Raw genomic sequence first — 17,286 nt, forward strand, 5'->3', positions numbered from 1 at the left:
ACAAAAATAATAAAAAAATAATAATATATAATAACAAATAAATAATAAGTAAAATTTCAATAATAAAAAATATAAAGTAAATCTAATATCAAAAAAAAAATTTTCAATTATGACATAAGATAATGATAACGAAATAAAAAAAAATAGAAATTTCAGCAATAATAAAATTATATAATTGATAATATTAATAATAATCAATATATTTTTAAATGACTCAGAAAATTTCTAAAAAGATTAAATCTTTTTAATATTATATAAATTATAAAATAAATACGAGATAAAAAATTTATGTGTCGATGTAACATTATTCTTCGTCGTCATAATTCTACTAATTATATTCTAGAATTTTAAATCAATTTGAAAAACAACTCGAAATCTCGATAAACCAATGCATAAAACCGTTTTTTTTTTCTTTTTCTGATACCGTATTCGAACTACTAGATAAATATAATGAATGACAGAAGAGGAGAAGGGGTAACTGGATCGAGCATCTCCTGAAACAAGTTTTATATATATATATATTCATAGATTGAAGTTTATTAATTTCATGCCGATTTCGAAGACAATTAAAAATTATGTCCTCTTTACGACATTCTAATTATTCATTCAGGTAATTATTTTATTGTTAATAGTTTGGCTCAAAGTTATTACACACTATTGCATAATTATTTTAATTAATGAAATTAGATGCTTTTAAGCTAAAAATGATAATAAATTTTGTAAATTTATGAAGAATAATTAATAAAATTATAAAGATAATCTTTTTTGAAAATGATTGATATAAGTAATTTAATGATTTTATTCATCTTTTGAGTAGATACGAATTATTTATTCAATCTGTTTCTTTTTTTAGCAACCTATTACAATTTTGGGAATTTAAGGTTGAATCAACCATAACTAGTAAGTGAACTAAACAATAAGATAGTTAATTCTTGAGAAAAATTGCTTGAAATTTTTATTTAAATACATACACATATAATAATAAAGAAATTAAATATTCTATAGTATAAATATCCTTTTAAATAGGAACACAATTTTTAAATGTGCCATAAACAATGGAAAATAAATAGTGAAATTCCTAAGCATAAAATCGAATTTTTTTTTTTTCATGGTATAATATACACATTCCAACTGTGTATAGCTGCAATTGCAATCTATCTAAAAGTTATAAATTGTATATGAATTTTTGTGCATATCTATTTTTGTTTTTTTATTTTGTTCAATTTCAATTTTTTTTTTTATTTTTGGTCCCAAGAAAATTTTAGAAAACAGATAAATAATTTAAATAAAAAAAAAAAAATAAAAATATTCAAATATTAATATACAAATAAAAATAGGTACTCTTTCTTTACATTCTTTTTTGAAATTTTAAAAATTAAAATTATGCTTTAGCAGCAATAATTCTATATATACAATCTATTTATTTTTCAATTAAAAAAAACTTTATAGCTATCTATAATATTATAGTTTCTTCGTTAAGATTAAAGAAGAATGCAATTCAGTAGTGCCATGAAAATTCGTAGTTGCAGTTCGAGAAGCATACATACATATTTATATCCTTTGTGTACGATATTTTGCTACAATATTTAATAATTCTTAAGATAAATGCTATCACTGGTTTTTACAATATTTCATACATATTTAAGCTGATATATATACTATCGACAAATATATTTGGATGCAATATACCTAGCCATATTAAAGATTCGCTAATAGCCTTGTTTATATATTATAACAATTTGAGGACTACATCTTTTATTTTTCTCCTCTATTCTAGATCAATGATCAATAATCAATACAAATATCAAATAAATAATCACAAACGTAACTACTGAAAATAAAAAACCTGCTCCTCATTTAAAATATTACTTTCAATAAACTAATTTCTAAACTGATTAATATAAATAAAAATAGTTTAACATATATTAAACTATAAAAATATTCAACATTACTTAGACAATCAATATCTTTTGTTTAATAACCTTGCACAAAAACGATTTAGAAGCATAGAGCAGGAACTCTGGTTTACAAATCCTGTTACAGGTGACCTGACTATAATGTACACAGTATATATGTATATACACACACAGAATCGAAAATGCTGATGTTTATTTGCACAATTTTTAATTACGTTCCCTAGATAGGCTATCAATTACTCTAATTTTTTTAGAATTGTGGCTATGACCAAGAAAACCATGATCGATTGGTAGGAGATTTGGGTAATGGTGAAGATGGCACTGATGAAGTTGGTGTGAGAGGTGTTATTGATTTCTCATTTTGATTTCTGAGCCGTACTTTCTCATTTGTTTCGGCTTGCATCTTTTGTTCATACTGTCGAACATCTTCCAGTGTCATATCATACCATTCATCAATCCATGCAAACGCTTGTCGATGACCCAATAATAAAATATCTCTTATACACTACGGACATAAAAATTATATTTAATAATCTAATAATCATTTTATAGTTATAAATTATATAATTACTCTATGAATAAAATCTTCAACTCGAGTTTGCATGCCCCAAACTTCAAAAGAAGCATGGACTAATTTATAAGAACACATTATAGGTTGTGTGATATTTTTCCAGCCTTCTACCAATGGTCCACGACCAGTTCGTTGAGATTGGAAAAATTTTGGATCCTAAAATAAAAAATATAAATCTTAAATCCTATAAATTTCTAAACATAAATAAACTAAATATATTAATAATAATACCTCTTCCTCTTTATAATGCTTTGCAGAAAGTTCATCATATGCAATGTCTACAAAATCAATTTCACGATGAATCAACTCAATGGGAGAAAGCCCTAAACACTGTTTTAATCGTAATATAAATAACAAAACTAATTATATTAATGTATAAAGCATATGCTCATTTACATACATTTTCTGTAGATCCATTGTTATCTTCATACCGTGTTTTTATTGAGATGTGAAATTTTGGAATAAATGAACACTAAAAAATAAAATTATAGATAACAAAAAATCTCAAATGAAATATAACAAATAGATACTTACAGTATATTCTTGATAGACCATAAATAACATGAAATAAAAATGAAATATTATTAAACAGAAACATATATTTATGAATTCTATTAATACCTAATATACCTGTGATAGTAAAAGGATAATAATTCCAAGCTTTCTCTGTGACATAAAATATTCGTGGAATGATCGATTGAACCCAATATGGTAATTTACTATAATATAATATAGTAGAAAATAAGTCATCTTTTAATGAAAAACTTAAATATAAAAAGAATAAATGATATCATAATTATTACCTAGATAAATGAATTCTTTTTTCTGTAAATTGACCTTTTCCATGTTCTGGATGATCACATTCTATGTTTTCAACTACCTCAACACCTTCATCATTATCAGATTGCTCATGACTATGTCTGGCAATCATATATAACTGTCCTATGCGATACTATAAGAAAGATTGAAATTATTCCTTAATTCAATAAAATGAAAGTTCAAACTGTATTTAAAAATCTTGAAAATATATTAACTGACGAAGTGAATAATTACAATTGAAAATTCTTAATGAAATTGTAATAATTGTTTGTGAAAAAAGGGAATTATTAAAAATTATAACAACAATAAACATTACAAATTTAAAAAGGATGAATTACCTCTTCTGTGGTAAGAGGCATGCATATACGATATTCCTTCGTTAATACCATATTTGAAACGAAAATCTTACAAAGTTTTACAATTTTTAAATTTGCATAAAACTAGTAGTTCTTATGAAATTATAGTTTTTTTTCTTAGTTAATGAATAATGTATAACTGAAATTGTCATCTAAATAGTAACTTCACTATCTGAAGGCAATGAAGCAATAAACAATCGAATTGAATGAAGTCCGTCTCTTTTTCTTAAATCGATAATAAAGTTTGACATTTTAGTTAAATAATAATATAACTAGAAGACTTATAAACAAAAAATCCCAACTACATAAATTATTTACTTATAACGATAATTAAAGATTTTTTCTCTTAATCAATTTAAGTTCATTTTGTAATAAGATTTTTCAAATAATTATTTTTCAAATAATTATTAAATGTTAAAATTTTTTAAATAAACTTATTTAGAAAAATAAATTATCAAAAATAAATTTTATAAAATAAAATAAATAAATATAATTATAATAATATATAATTTTTTACAACTTTTTAATATTATTTCATAATTTATAATTTTCCTATATACTGAAAAGTATAGAGCTATAATATTTAACACATAGCATGCAATAACATAACCTTTGTATCACCAAAACAAATATATAATGCGACCGCAAAAATTTCGACTTCCATGTAATATAGAAAGGTAATTGCATGAAAAAAATATTTTTTTTAATATATATAAAATTCTTAAATTTAATAACAATTTAATTGATTTGTAAATATATTAATCAGCAATAACAATTAATGTTATAATATCTCTTTCTTAATATTTTAATTGTTATATAGTTTTAAAAAAAATAAGTATTTTTTTTTAAATTTTAATAAAAATTTTCAATAATATTTTTAGTTTTGTACACACGGATAAAAAAGTAGTGATCGTATCTGTATTTGGAAAATCACAATATTATGCAAAAGGATGTAAAACCAATATGCTCAGTTCCATTCTACAAGTGAGCCTCCTAGATGAACCAGAAGTGGATAAAGAATCATTTGTAAGAAATAATATATTCAAAAATATATTAAAATTTCTAAAATAAATTAAATATAAAAATAATATAAATTATATTACTTCTAGTGTGAGATTGAAGGATATTATGATTCTAAAGATAGAACTATATATTTACATTTAAGAGGATTATTAGATACTCATACTCTTTTAATGGAATACGATAAATTTATAGAACAACAAGACTGTAAAGATTTTCTTAGTATATGGGCACATATGAGAGATAAATATGCAAGAGCATTACTTGTTTTGTTTCATATATCACATGTTATTATTCTTACTCATCCAACTCATACATTTGATTATAGTTATGTACACTTATTCCGAGCTATGGATATTGTAAGGTATATATTTATTTTTAAAAATATATTATTCTATGATTTCATAAATAAAATTTTTTATCAATTTTCAGACAAAAAGTTTCACCACAACTTTCTGATGTCTTAAGTTGTATCTATAGTTTACCTAAAGATTGGATATCAAATGTAAGACCCTGCTCTCCGCGAGTTTTATTTTATTTTGAAACTTGTCCTGCAGTATTTCAAGATCCTACTAGTGGAGCTAATATTAAAAAATTAGAACATTCTTTGGAAGATCAAATATATCAAGTATTGAGAAAAAACCGTATAGTAACTAATATTAGGTATTAAAATCTAGAATATAAAATTTTAAAATTGTTTAATTTGATAAAATATATGTAAAAAAAAAAATATGTAAAAAAAAAAATATATGTAAAAGAAAAAAATATGTAAATTAATTTTCAGTTCAAATTCATTGTTTGCAATTCCTGCAAACCAAGAATTTGTTTATGTACATACGGGTACAACTGAGTCCAAAGATATTTTGGGTTATATGGCAAGAAAACTCATACAAAGTTGCAAAGTTAGTTCTGGAGGAAGTACTTCTAGAAGTTTAGCAAGTCAAGATTCCAATATTCAAATAGATAATACAGATACTGGTGTGTAAATCATTAAATCAAATGTATGTATGTATATCAAAATAATAATAACTTATATTTTTGTAGAAATTCGTTCCTTTAGATCATTTCTACAACAGCACATAAACTTAGCTTTTGCGAGAGGTTTCGACGATAATGTTGGAAGACATTCTATACCTGCCTATTTTGAGGTAAGATTCACAATAAAAAAAAAATTAACATTTAATTAACTAATAATCTAATTTCCTTATTAGATACCTAATGTCACAATATTCTGCGAAGTAGCGAACAAAATATATGATTATTTCATTCATGGAACAGATAAAGAATTACTAACTTTGCATAGCTTATTAGATACTGATGTAAAATTCAGTAAAAGCAGATGTAGTAAAGTACTTCCACGAGCTCTTCAGACTTATCAAGAAAATCTACCTCAACATTATACAAGGTATAAATTGAAATTAATTGAGATTTTCTACAAAAAATTTACATAAAATAATTTTATCAATATTTATATTAGAACATATCATGAGACAAAACTAGCTCATGCAATGGCAGTTTTTGAGATGCATGCAAGAGGTCCTCTATTTGAAGAGTTCAGTGAAAAGTTACAGACTGAATGCGAAAAACATTGGAGATCTGGTAGGCAGATGTGTGAAGTATTGTCTTTGACAGGGAATCCTTGTACGAATCCAATACATAGAGGTGGAAGTGAAGGTGCTGGTGGAGGAGAACAGGCAGAACAAAGAGATAACGATAAGTATGTATTATTTGAAAAGTATTATTTTTCATTACACCTAATTCTATATGACATTTTTTTATTTTATAGTGATTTACCAATCAGAGAACATTGCAGTGGCGTTCGATATATTTGTGCTTGTAATTGTGGTCGGTGTCAAGGTTCAAGAGAAGATCCATTTAGTTTAAGACAAGCCAATTATGATTACTTTCAAATATTAGCCAAACAATGTGGCTGTGCACAATTGGAGAACATACAATTTCCAGTTTTCCAACCAAGCACACATAATTACAGGTAAAATATTATTTTTTATATTTTTAAAAATTAGAGTAATAGTTTTTAATTTTAAAAAATCTTTATTACAGACCAGCACAATTGTTTTCTACTAAACGAAAAGATTCTTTTAGTCATGGAGAGTCATCTCAAGGAAATACTCAGGCTTGTAGCTTAGGAGTTAATACTTTAAATGGTACTTTTATTATCATCGTATTATCATCTTTTAAATTTGAGAGGATTTTTTTTATATTTTTTCAGATGATATTCGAACACCATATGGAAGTGGAGGTCAATCACCTCCAACAAGCGAAACTAACGAAGATGTTCCTAAACTTAGTAGTAAAACTAGCTTAACACCTAGCGATGCGCATAAAGTTGTTATCGAAGTATCGGATAGTGATGCAGAAAACGCAAAAGGTAATTTTAACATAAGATTAATTATAATATCGTATGTTGAAAATAAATTTCAAATTTTAAATTCTGTAGAGAAATCTTTGGTCAGGCAACCTTCAACAACGGAATATCTACCAGGAATGTTACATACAGAATCACCAGCTGGTTTATTGCCACAATTTTCCAGTTGGTCTTTAGTTTGTCTTGGTCCAAGTAGTTTATATTCTCACAATTTGGGTTTACAACATCAAGCTGGTGTTTTATCTACTTCTGCCTTTCTTTTACCTTGGGATGTTACAGTAAGGTAATTAAATTTAAAACAAATTACTTATTTATTAAAGTTTTAATTACTTATTTATTAAATTTTTTCTTATAGATTAGAACATCAGAAAGAGAGAGGTTCTTTGTGGCCGACTATAAGTGATCATGGATCTCATGGCTATTGTCCCAGAGGAAAGAATTTTCAGAATATGAATACTATACGTAGTCGAAAATCAAAGGGTGGAAAAGAATTTGTAGTGAAAATATTTGTAGGAGTAGAATACGAATGTCCGCGAGGACATAGGTTCATGGCATCTGCGCCAGATAAAGTTTTGAAAGCTACCGGAAATGGAATTGTAAAAGATAGTGGAAATAAAGTTACATCCAGTACTGCGGATATGCCACTTTATTTTCCATGTCCTTGCAGGTATGTGAACATTAAAAATTTAAAAATAAACATGAATATTTAAAAATAAAATTAATATGAAATTAAATTTTATTTTAGACAAACAAAACCTTTAATTGCTCAATTAATGAGAATTCATGTAGTAACACCAAAAGCACCTGTTCATGTTACATTAAATCCTAGGGTACAACCTGGACCCCCACCTTGTCCAATTTTTATTACTGGTTGTGACGAACCAATAAAATTGTCGCAAAGTGCCTACTGGGTCTTAAGATTACCGTATCCTTTTAAAATTAATTTATATAATTTGCTATACTTATGAATATTTGAAAAATAAAAATTATAAATATTTAAATTTAAAAATTTCTTTTGATATCAAAATTTGAAATATAAAATTTATAATACAATTTGTAAAAAAAATTAATATTAAAAATTCTTAATAAAAATTTAGATATGTATATATGGATGAGAAAGGACCATATTTAGCGCCAAAAGAACCCGTTCCAACATCACATGGAAGATTATTAGCGGGAATGTACGGAATTAGCGAAGTACTTCCAGAAAAAAAATAAAACAGTATTAATTTTTTATTAAAAAACGATTTATATGTAAATTATATCTTGTAAATATATAAAAATGAAAAAAGTGCATATTATTTATAATTTTCAACCCCAATTTAAACAATAAAATTTAGAATTTTTTTTTGCATATTCAATTTTTTTAAAATAATATGAATTATGAAAATAAAATAATAATTAATTTGAAAATAATCATTAAAATGAACAAAGATAGTTCATAAATGATTTAATTTCTATAACTATTTGCCACATATAATATGTAGAAAATTTATACATAAAAATATATGTTTTAATTTATCAAAATGCTTTATATTTTTGAAAATTATAAAAAATTAATTCATTATTTCTTCTTTTTTGTCTGATAATACTAATCAAATTTTAAAGTTAGTTATGCATATTTACAAAATATTCATACTATTTTATGCACAAGTTATTTATTAAATTATTAAAATTTATATTTCTTATTTATTAAGGAACAATACAAAAAATACAATACAATACAAAAACATACTTGGAAGTTCTTCTACCATACACTTTGAACATTATTTTCTAACAAATTTTAAAAAATATTATTTTTGGATAAATGTAAAAACACATTCGCGCTGTCGAATTTATGACGCAGCTAATCTGCGCAAGTGGTCATTAACTGAAAAGCATTCTGATTGGTTCATTTAAAGAACTGCCTAAGATATAACGAAAAGAAGACTTTTGATAGGTACGTTTCAATTATATTCTATAAAAAATTTAAATCATTTAAACTCATATTTATTTTATGAAATTTATTATTAGAATTAAAAGATTTAATATAAATTTGTAAAAAAATTATTTAAATCATTATAATAAATTAAAATAAATTTATTATTCTTCATATTAAAATAAAATTGATAAAAATTTGAAAAATTTAAAATAAAATTTCTCTTTCGAATTTTTCCGCCATTGTGTTATAGCGCTATGACCGTTATGAAATGCTATTGTGTGTGAGACAAAATAAACACTTGTCACCAAATTTTATTTGTGAAATAGTTATTTTTATTCATCATCTACTAATAATATAAAGTTTATGATATCATTAATAAAATTTTGTATGTTATAAAAATATCTTATTGTCATTGACCAGTGAAAGTGATTTTACAAATAACTTTCTTTTAATATAAGATTTAATTTTTTTTACAACATATTATAAAAAAATTAATTATGCAGTCTTATTAAATTTTTACTTATTAATCATTTTTATTCAATTCATCATTAAATTATTTAACATTTAAAAGGTGATTTTTTTAACTTTTATTTTAAACAATTTAAATTTGATTTCATTCAAGATAATTAAATAAATAATATAAATTGTTTTATTTTTTTATTATATTTTTAGAAAAGCTGATATAAAATGGCACAGATACAATATTTATTAATTTATTATATTATATCATTATTTTATCAAAGTGGTTATGCCTCAATATTCGGCTGGTTTTGGAATAAAGGTTCAGATGAAACTAGTGTGATAGCTGATGGTATTCCATTACTTTCAATACCATATGAATCTATGACTGAGGATGAAAAATTCCTTCAGGAAGCTGCAAAATTTACAGAGATTCAAGTATCATCACCTTTAGAAACTTGCCAACACAAAGTCATTATGAAAATAAAAACCTCATGTTCTGAAATGACAGAAGAACAACTTGCCAAATTGAGTGTTAATCTTTTAAATTGTCAATCTGCAGTAGAAGGCAGAAAAATATTTCCATGTACTGATGAAATGGTAAAATTTAATTATTTTTTTGTAATAAATTTCCAGGTTTTTATATTAATTATATACATATTTCAAACACATTTTTATATATTATAAATTTTAAAAATTCCAATTGTTTTATAATTTAAAATTTTAAATGTGTAACTTTTATAAATTTTTATTTTGTTAATTTTTAATACATTGTATTAAACAAAAGTTTAAACTTTAAATGATATCAAACATCTAAATATACACTATACTTTAATGCATTGTATATGAAATAACATGTGGAAGGGTAGTTGAAGCATGTTCAAACCTGCAACTTCCCCCACTTATAGCATATAGGCCACCACTGAGATTTCTAGTTTAGTTTCATAATATAAAATCTTCTCAAGAACATGAATTGATCAATTGATTATTATATATTTTAAAAAAATTAATATTTCATCAAAAGATTTTTTAATATAAAAATTTAAAACAATAAAAAATATTAGAGAAATATTTATTTTGTGAAAAATTATAAAATGAGTGTATTTATATTTTTTATAGTCTCTAAAACAATGTACCACAGATATGGATGCAGATATGTGGAATGCATATCATTTAATGAGTAACAGAGCTAGAGCAGTTTGTTATGCAGCACGTAGTGCTCAATTCCGTGCTCTTTCAGAATTAACTGTGAACAAATTAATGCAAACTGCTCATACACAAATCAAAACATTGAGTTCTTTGAAAGTAAGTATCTAAAATGAATTATATTATTTTTATTATTTTATTATATTATTTTATTATTTGATATTTTGCTATTGTTTTATATATTAATTCAGGAAAGTCAGGATCGTTTAGAAGAACAAACTGTAGAAGCTTTAGAATCATTGTCAAAAGGCAATAAAGCATTATTAGAACAACAAAAATATTTAAAAGACGCACAAGCATCGGCTCATAATCTTGTGACAACAAATCTAAGAGAATTGAATAACGAAAAAGCTTTGATTCGATCTGGTCACGCACAACTTGCAACAATGGCCAATGATATTAGAAAAAAATTAGGTAATTAATTTAACAAATGGAGGTAAAAAATATTTGTGATTATTGATTATTTTATTAACTGAATTTTTTAGAGGAAGCAAATAAAAATTTAGAGGAACAAGCTATCGAACGTAATCAAAATCATAAGGAAATACTTGAGGATTTAATGAATATTCAAGAACAAGCACACTTGATTTGGGATAAAATAGAATCTAGCACAAATCGAATTTTTACACAACATGAAGAAGTACTTGTCCAATATGAACAAACTTTGCAAAAATTAAGTCAAATTAATAATACTATTCAATATATTTGGGATATAACAAACAATATGCGTGCAGAAATGGATCAAAAACTTAATTGGTTAACTAAATATATAGGCGACAGTGGTAATACTTTTTTTCAATTATAAATTGAAAAAAATATATGATATAATATTGATAATAAGAAAACTAAATAATTTTCTTAATTTTCAGGAGAACAAATGCATCGAATATATCGTGTAGGTTTACACATTATTTATTTATTATTTGCTATGGTGATTGCTGCATTTCTTCATGCACCATTGCTAACTAGAATCACTATTATGGGGATTGTACCATTAAATTTGTTATCTTTCTTAAAACATGGTATGGATGCTTGTTTGGATTTTGTATCAATGAGTGTATTGATATTCTTAATTACGATGAGTATGTATCATGTAGAAAAAATATGTATAAATTTATTGAACATTTTAAAGTCTTATTATTATTAATATTATTTTAATTTTTAGTGCACTTTATGATGGTTGGAATTCAACGTATATGTGGTCCAAAAAATATAAAAAAATCAGAATCAAATCAAATCATTAATCAAAATGGTCATGTAAATGGTATAACACGCGAATATATTTCTTCTTACTCTAATCTCCAATCATCATGTACTCCTTCAATATCTTTCTACACAAATCTAAAAAAAAATACTTGGAAATTTTACATTTTTGTGCGCTACCAAATAAATCACTGTATTGGTAAGTTAAAAAAATTATTTATAATATAATTTTCTTGTATAATAATTAAAATTAATTATAATTTTTAGAGAAATTTAGTTCGTTGGTGCAGACAGTAGCTTCATGGAGCAAACCAAGTTTTGTGCAAAGCGAAGAATTATCTTGTTCGTATATATCCTCGAAAAAAAATCGAGAAGACCTTATTCACAATTATGAACAAGAATATCCAAGTATGTCTGAAGATGTCACTGAAGATTATGAAAATTCGAATTTGATAGACGAAAGAAATAGAAGCGTTGATGATTACGAAAATTTAATCGATGCTAATGATCTTAGACAAAGATTAAGAAAATTGGAAAGTCTTACAAACAGATCTTCTTATTCTCATCAACAGTCGCCTTCCAGAAGGTATGTGAATTTTAATATATATAATAATATACAATATATAATAATTTATTTTATTAAAGAATTCAATAATTATTTTGTTTTAGTGTTACTCCATCATATACTTCAAGAATATGTAATGCTATAACAAGAAGTGGCAAAAGATGTCGATTACGTGCAATAAATGGACAAATGTATTGTAATAGACATTCTCTTGGAAGCTCAATTATGGGTGATTGAAAAATTTTTTAATAATTATAAAATAAAATAACAAGAAAAGAATTTATTTTAGTATGTGATAATCAAAATATTTAATTTTATATAGTGGTGGTGGATATTTACAAATTTATTTTATATTTAAAAATTGTGTGATAAATATTTAAAAATTTATCTTATATATTTAAAAATTGTATGATAGATATTTAAAAATTTATCTTTTATATATCTCATTATATTTTATAAGAAACTAATTCCATAAGAAAGAAAATTATAAGTTCATTTTAATGATTTCATCTTTTAAAAACATTTACAAGTGAAAAAAATTTGTATATTACAGATTTCTCACTCTATACATATACGAAATTTTATTTTTTAAATTTCTTAGATATTTAAATCTTTTCCTTTGTAATTAGGAATATTTTTCTATTAAAAGTTGATCTGATTTGAAACAAAGCACAATATTGTTAGATAATTAAGTTAAAAAGTTAAGAGATTGCTAAAAAGTAAGAGATTGTTCTATTAATTATAAGTCTTGAATTCTATAAATGACTTATATAGTGCCTTTGAAATATTTATAACTTTTGCTCTCTAACAAATATTGTAATTTGTAGATAATATTGTATATATTTGAATTTTGTAATTAGTACTTATTTTAAAATAAAGACTCAATAAGAATTGTATAATAAAAATAATTATTAATATGTGATGTATTTTCCAACATATTTTGTATTCGTTATCACAGATTGTTAAGAAAAACATATATTTTGTAAGTTCATAATACTTAATTGTAATTTATTTTTGTAAATCCTCGCATTATGATTATTAATAACAATAAAAATATTACAACCTATTTGTAATTTTATTTAAAATTGTTAACAAATATAATTAAATTAAAATGTTTTATAAATAATAAAGAAAAATCAAAATAATTTTTTTAATTACAAACCGCCATATTATATTGTGTGCAAACTGTATTGCTTGTTAGTTCCAAAAATTTCAAACTTTTATCAAAACCAATGCCGGTTATTAAATTATGCAAATTACAGTAATTTGTACCATAATCAAATACTCTAAACCATTCATTTGATGTGGATTCTCCCTAGTAGTAAAAAAATAATGAAGTTTAATAAGAAATTATTATTTACTCATTATTTAAAAAGTTAGACATACCGTTGCTATACAAGTTTTGTTAATTTGTTCGAAATCAATTTTCATCGTTTCCGTAGTTCTTAAATTTGAAGCAAGATGTGTAGCTCTAATTATATTACTTTCATTTGGATTTGGTTCTTTGAGCTAGAGAATGAAAATTAAATAATTAAAAAAATCTTTAAAAATCTTAAAGTATTAAATAAAATTATTAATTTAAAAAAATATTAAATATATTAAAAAGAAACTAAAATTATTCAAAATTTTCATAAATTAGAATTGCTTTTCTTACCGTGTACAGACATTTACTTCCACGTGGTCCACAATTCATGCAGGATGACCAATTAAGTATTTGAGATCGAAATTTCTGCATGACATATATGCAAGGATCTTCAAACTTCCTATTATAAAAAAGAAAATAAATTACAATATATATTTTTTTAATATAAAAAATAATAAAAAGTTATTAGAAAATAATAAAGAAATTATCACGATTGTCTATGGAAATAAGGATAAGATATATTTAATTCCAAATTAACTGTTTTATTCATGAAAATTTATTATCGTCTTTTGGCAGCATGGAAGTTCAAAGGGGAGAACCGAAATAACACAAGCGACGTTCTCATATGCTTGAAAAGTGTGGCTCGTATATTTTTCAAGCGGTGTCGTCTAGCCAAAGAAAAATATACGAGCTTCACTATTGCTGGTCAATACATATTGAATTTCTTTATGCACAAAATTGTTGCAAAATGGATCTTATCTTAAAATATTTTTCCTAAGTTTTTAAGAATATAAATGATAAAAGAATAAAATGTTAATCAATCATAAAAATTAATCAAATAAAGAAAAAATTCATAAAAAATAAAATAAAATAAAATAACTTTATATATCACAATAAGATTTCAAATAGAAATTATTAATAGTGAATATGAATATGAATATATGAATAATAAAAATCAAAATACCATTTTATAATGCAAGAAGCATGCATAGGATAAGGGAACACCAGAAAAATCCAAATAATACATATGAAGAATATCAGGAGCGCACAAATGGAATAGATAAATAATTTACATTTTGAAAACTTAGTACATTCATCCTTAACTATTACTGGTGGTGAATCATCTTGTTCTTCGAATTTGACCTTTCTTAAACCTTAAATTTCAATTAATGCAGATTTTTTTAATTTTCATATTAATGCAGATGCAAAAAAAATATCTGAAGAACATTGTGAAAAAAAAATGTTGTGAAAATAAAATTGTAAAAATAATATAAAATATATTATAAAGAAGACATATCTCTGAAATAAATTCTAAAAAAGAAATATTATGAAGTAATTGTAGAGAACCATTCTGTTTTTTCGTCGTGGAGATATTTTGCGAATTCATAAACTTATGTCTATCGACATGTGTATAAGGTGGTGGTCGTTTCGACATTGACCTGAGCTCCATGTATACTCTTTATACGGCGTTCCAACCTGACACTTCTCTTCGATCTGACTTTATAAATCGATCATCTTTCAACAGAACAGAGAAAAACAATGGACTGATGGTCTCTGAAATCTGTTAAGAAAAATGATAATATACGACTGTCCGTTCTTTTAATATTACCATAACTTTATTTCTATAAATATGATATTGGGTTGTTCGGAAAGTAATTTCGTTTTTCACACGAAAAAAAACAAAATTATTTTCCGAATAACCCAATATTATAGATATGAATTTTAATTTAAATATTGTATATTATATATTATATATTTATTTATATATTATATATATTATATATTTATATATATTATATATAAATATGAACTTTAATTTAAATATTAATATTTAGTTAATTTTAATATTAAGAGTATTTCTTTTATAGTTCTTCGTAAAAAATAATTTTATTATTATATTATCATATTATATGATCATAAAAATGAAAAAAAAAAAACGACATATAATTAAAAATTATTAATATTCTTATATTTTATTTAAAAAATTAAAAAGATCGATCAAGTAATCTGCATTCATTCACGTTTTTGAAAAAACTTAACTTCTCACGATCGAATCATTTTTTTCGATTCTTTTTATCATGTTTATTCGATATCCCTGATAAATATTATTTGAATATTATCAAAATATAAACCATGAATGAATTCAATCCAATTACTTCCTTTTCTTTCCTTACTGCTCAATTTTGTTTAATAACCAACCTTGCAATGAATTTATATAATCAAAAGTATTTTTTATAAAATTTAACCAATAAATTTAATAAACTTTAACCAATATTTACTTATAAGTATAATACAATAAAATATCATTCCATTTGTTAAAAGAGAAGTTGAATAATTAAAACATTTTTATTTTTATTATTTAATTTCATTAATTCTTTTTATGTTTAAATATTTTATTTTACCTTAAGGTTTTCTTTGAGAATGTAAAAAAAAAAATAATATTTAGAGACATCTGACAATATGACATGATGTTTCCTAATACCAGTATATATTCATTTCTTTGAATCGAATACTGTCAAAGAATCTCATCAATTCAAGATTATTTTGATTTTTAAATGAAGTTTGATATGTTGCAAGGTGAAGAAACTTGTCTGTACGAGCCTGAACAACGAAAAATGACAGATTAACGAGGCATGGTGTGACTTATGGTTGATTGTTTGAGAGTATAGAAAAGAAGCAGAAGAAAAGATAAGCGACTTCTGCGAATATGGGTCAGTAGAGAGGAATGAATGCTCACAGTGTTTTCCTGTTTACTGACTTCTACTAACACTGTCCCCATGTGAATGTATTGCAAATTGAACGTCCTTGATAAGTGCTCTTCTACAAAAAAGTCTCCGTATGTGATGACTCTTTTACACTTCTTCTAAAAATCAAATTTATTTCATTATTCATTTCATTATTTATTCCATTATTCCATATCGTTATAATAACGAATAATTAAATTATCTTATTACTTTATAAATCTTCCCATCAAATTTTCTCAAATTTTCTTTCTTCGATACATCAGCAAAATATAATTTTCAGAAAGCCCTTATAAAAATGTAAAAAGAAGAAAGAAAAAAGGAATAAGCGAGGAGAGTCGTGTGAACCGGATCTTACAGTGGTGGCAGCTGTCGAGGGGACACGTCGACGACTTCTCCCCTCTTAGAAAGCTTGCATAAAAAGAAACTTACTGTGGGTTAGAATATAAGCAAAGTAAAGTGGAAGTATATACCGAGATAAAAATTAATAAAATTTTTTGATCACGATACCTGCAATTAGATTTTGTGTAAATGGATACGATTTTCCTTTGATGATTATTGATGATTATTGATTGCCAATGAAGGAAAATTGAAAGATAGAAAGATAAAAAAAAAAAAAATTCTTACTTTCTTACCGGTTCTCCCGAGAAATGTATAATTCGAACCGCCTGTCGGCAACTAATTTCCTGTTTCGAGGGCGGGACTATGAAAGTTGAAACGACTCAAAGATCTGACCGACTATATTCATTAGATATATATA

The 17,286-nt window shown here is 24.4% G+C and overlaps 4 protein-coding genes across 4 annotated transcripts; 2 read left to right on the top strand and 2 right to left on the bottom strand.

Moving 5' to 3' along the window:
* Positions 1-932: 932 nt before the first annotated feature.
* LOC102673968 (cytoplasmic phosphatidylinositol transfer protein 1) lies at positions 933-4,010 on the bottom strand. The gene is made up of 8 exons (XM_006607277.1): positions 3,645-4,010; positions 3,291-3,439; positions 3,118-3,206; positions 3,022-3,029; positions 2,888-2,959; positions 2,719-2,817; positions 2,488-2,643; positions 933-2,421 (listed from the first exon to the last, which is right to left on the bottom strand). Exons 1-8 carry the CDS (start codon positions 3,693-3,695, stop codon positions 2,179-2,181), a joined length of 867 nt encoding a protein of 288 aa, XP_006607340.1. The 5' UTR covers positions 3,696-4,010; the 3' UTR covers positions 933-2,178.
* On the top strand, positions 3,917-8,369 carry LOC102674372 (protein SMG8). The gene is made up of 15 exons (XM_006607279.2): positions 3,917-4,339; positions 4,544-4,688; positions 4,772-5,046; positions 5,115-5,345; positions 5,467-5,660; positions 5,727-5,830; positions 5,894-6,087; positions 6,160-6,399; positions 6,469-6,672; positions 6,744-6,847; positions 6,913-7,071; positions 7,141-7,351; positions 7,424-7,735; positions 7,814-7,993; positions 8,166-8,369. Exons 1-15 carry the CDS (start codon positions 4,299-4,301, stop codon positions 8,284-8,286), a joined length of 2,715 nt encoding a protein of 904 aa, XP_006607342.1. The 5' UTR covers positions 3,917-4,298; the 3' UTR covers positions 8,287-8,369.
* Positions 8,370-9,238: 869 nt separating this feature from the next.
* Positions 9,239-12,776, top strand: LOC102674510 (protein brambleberry-like). Its single transcript, XM_006607280.2, has 9 exons — positions 9,239-9,560; positions 9,662-10,048; positions 10,568-10,753; positions 10,846-11,068; positions 11,140-11,436; positions 11,524-11,736; positions 11,820-12,056; positions 12,125-12,443; positions 12,527-12,776. Exons 2-9 carry the CDS (start codon positions 9,677-9,679, stop codon positions 12,657-12,659), a joined length of 1,980 nt encoding a protein of 659 aa, XP_006607343.1. The 5' UTR covers positions 9,239-9,560; positions 9,662-9,676; the 3' UTR covers positions 12,660-12,776.
* A 237-nt stretch (positions 12,777-13,013) lies between these two features.
* On the bottom strand, positions 13,014-16,648 carry LOC102674628. Its single transcript, XM_006607281.2, has 6 exons — positions 16,523-16,648; positions 15,133-15,346; positions 14,750-14,939; positions 14,077-14,185; positions 13,809-13,931; positions 13,014-13,737 (listed from the first exon to the last, which is right to left on the bottom strand). The coding sequence occupies exons 2-6, from the start codon at positions 15,233-15,235 to the stop codon at positions 13,573-13,575; spliced, it is 690 nt and encodes a 229-aa protein (XP_006607344.1). The 5' UTR covers positions 15,236-15,346; positions 16,523-16,648; the 3' UTR covers positions 13,014-13,572.
* Between the last annotated feature and the right edge of the window lie 638 nt (positions 16,649-17,286).

The sequence above is a fragment of the Apis dorsata genome, unplaced genomic scaffold, assembly GCF_000469605.1.
Source record: "Apis dorsata unplaced genomic scaffold, Apis dorsata 1.3 scaffold_4, whole genome shotgun sequence".
NCBI lineage: Eukaryota > Metazoa > Arthropoda > Insecta > Hymenoptera > Apidae > Apis > Apis dorsata.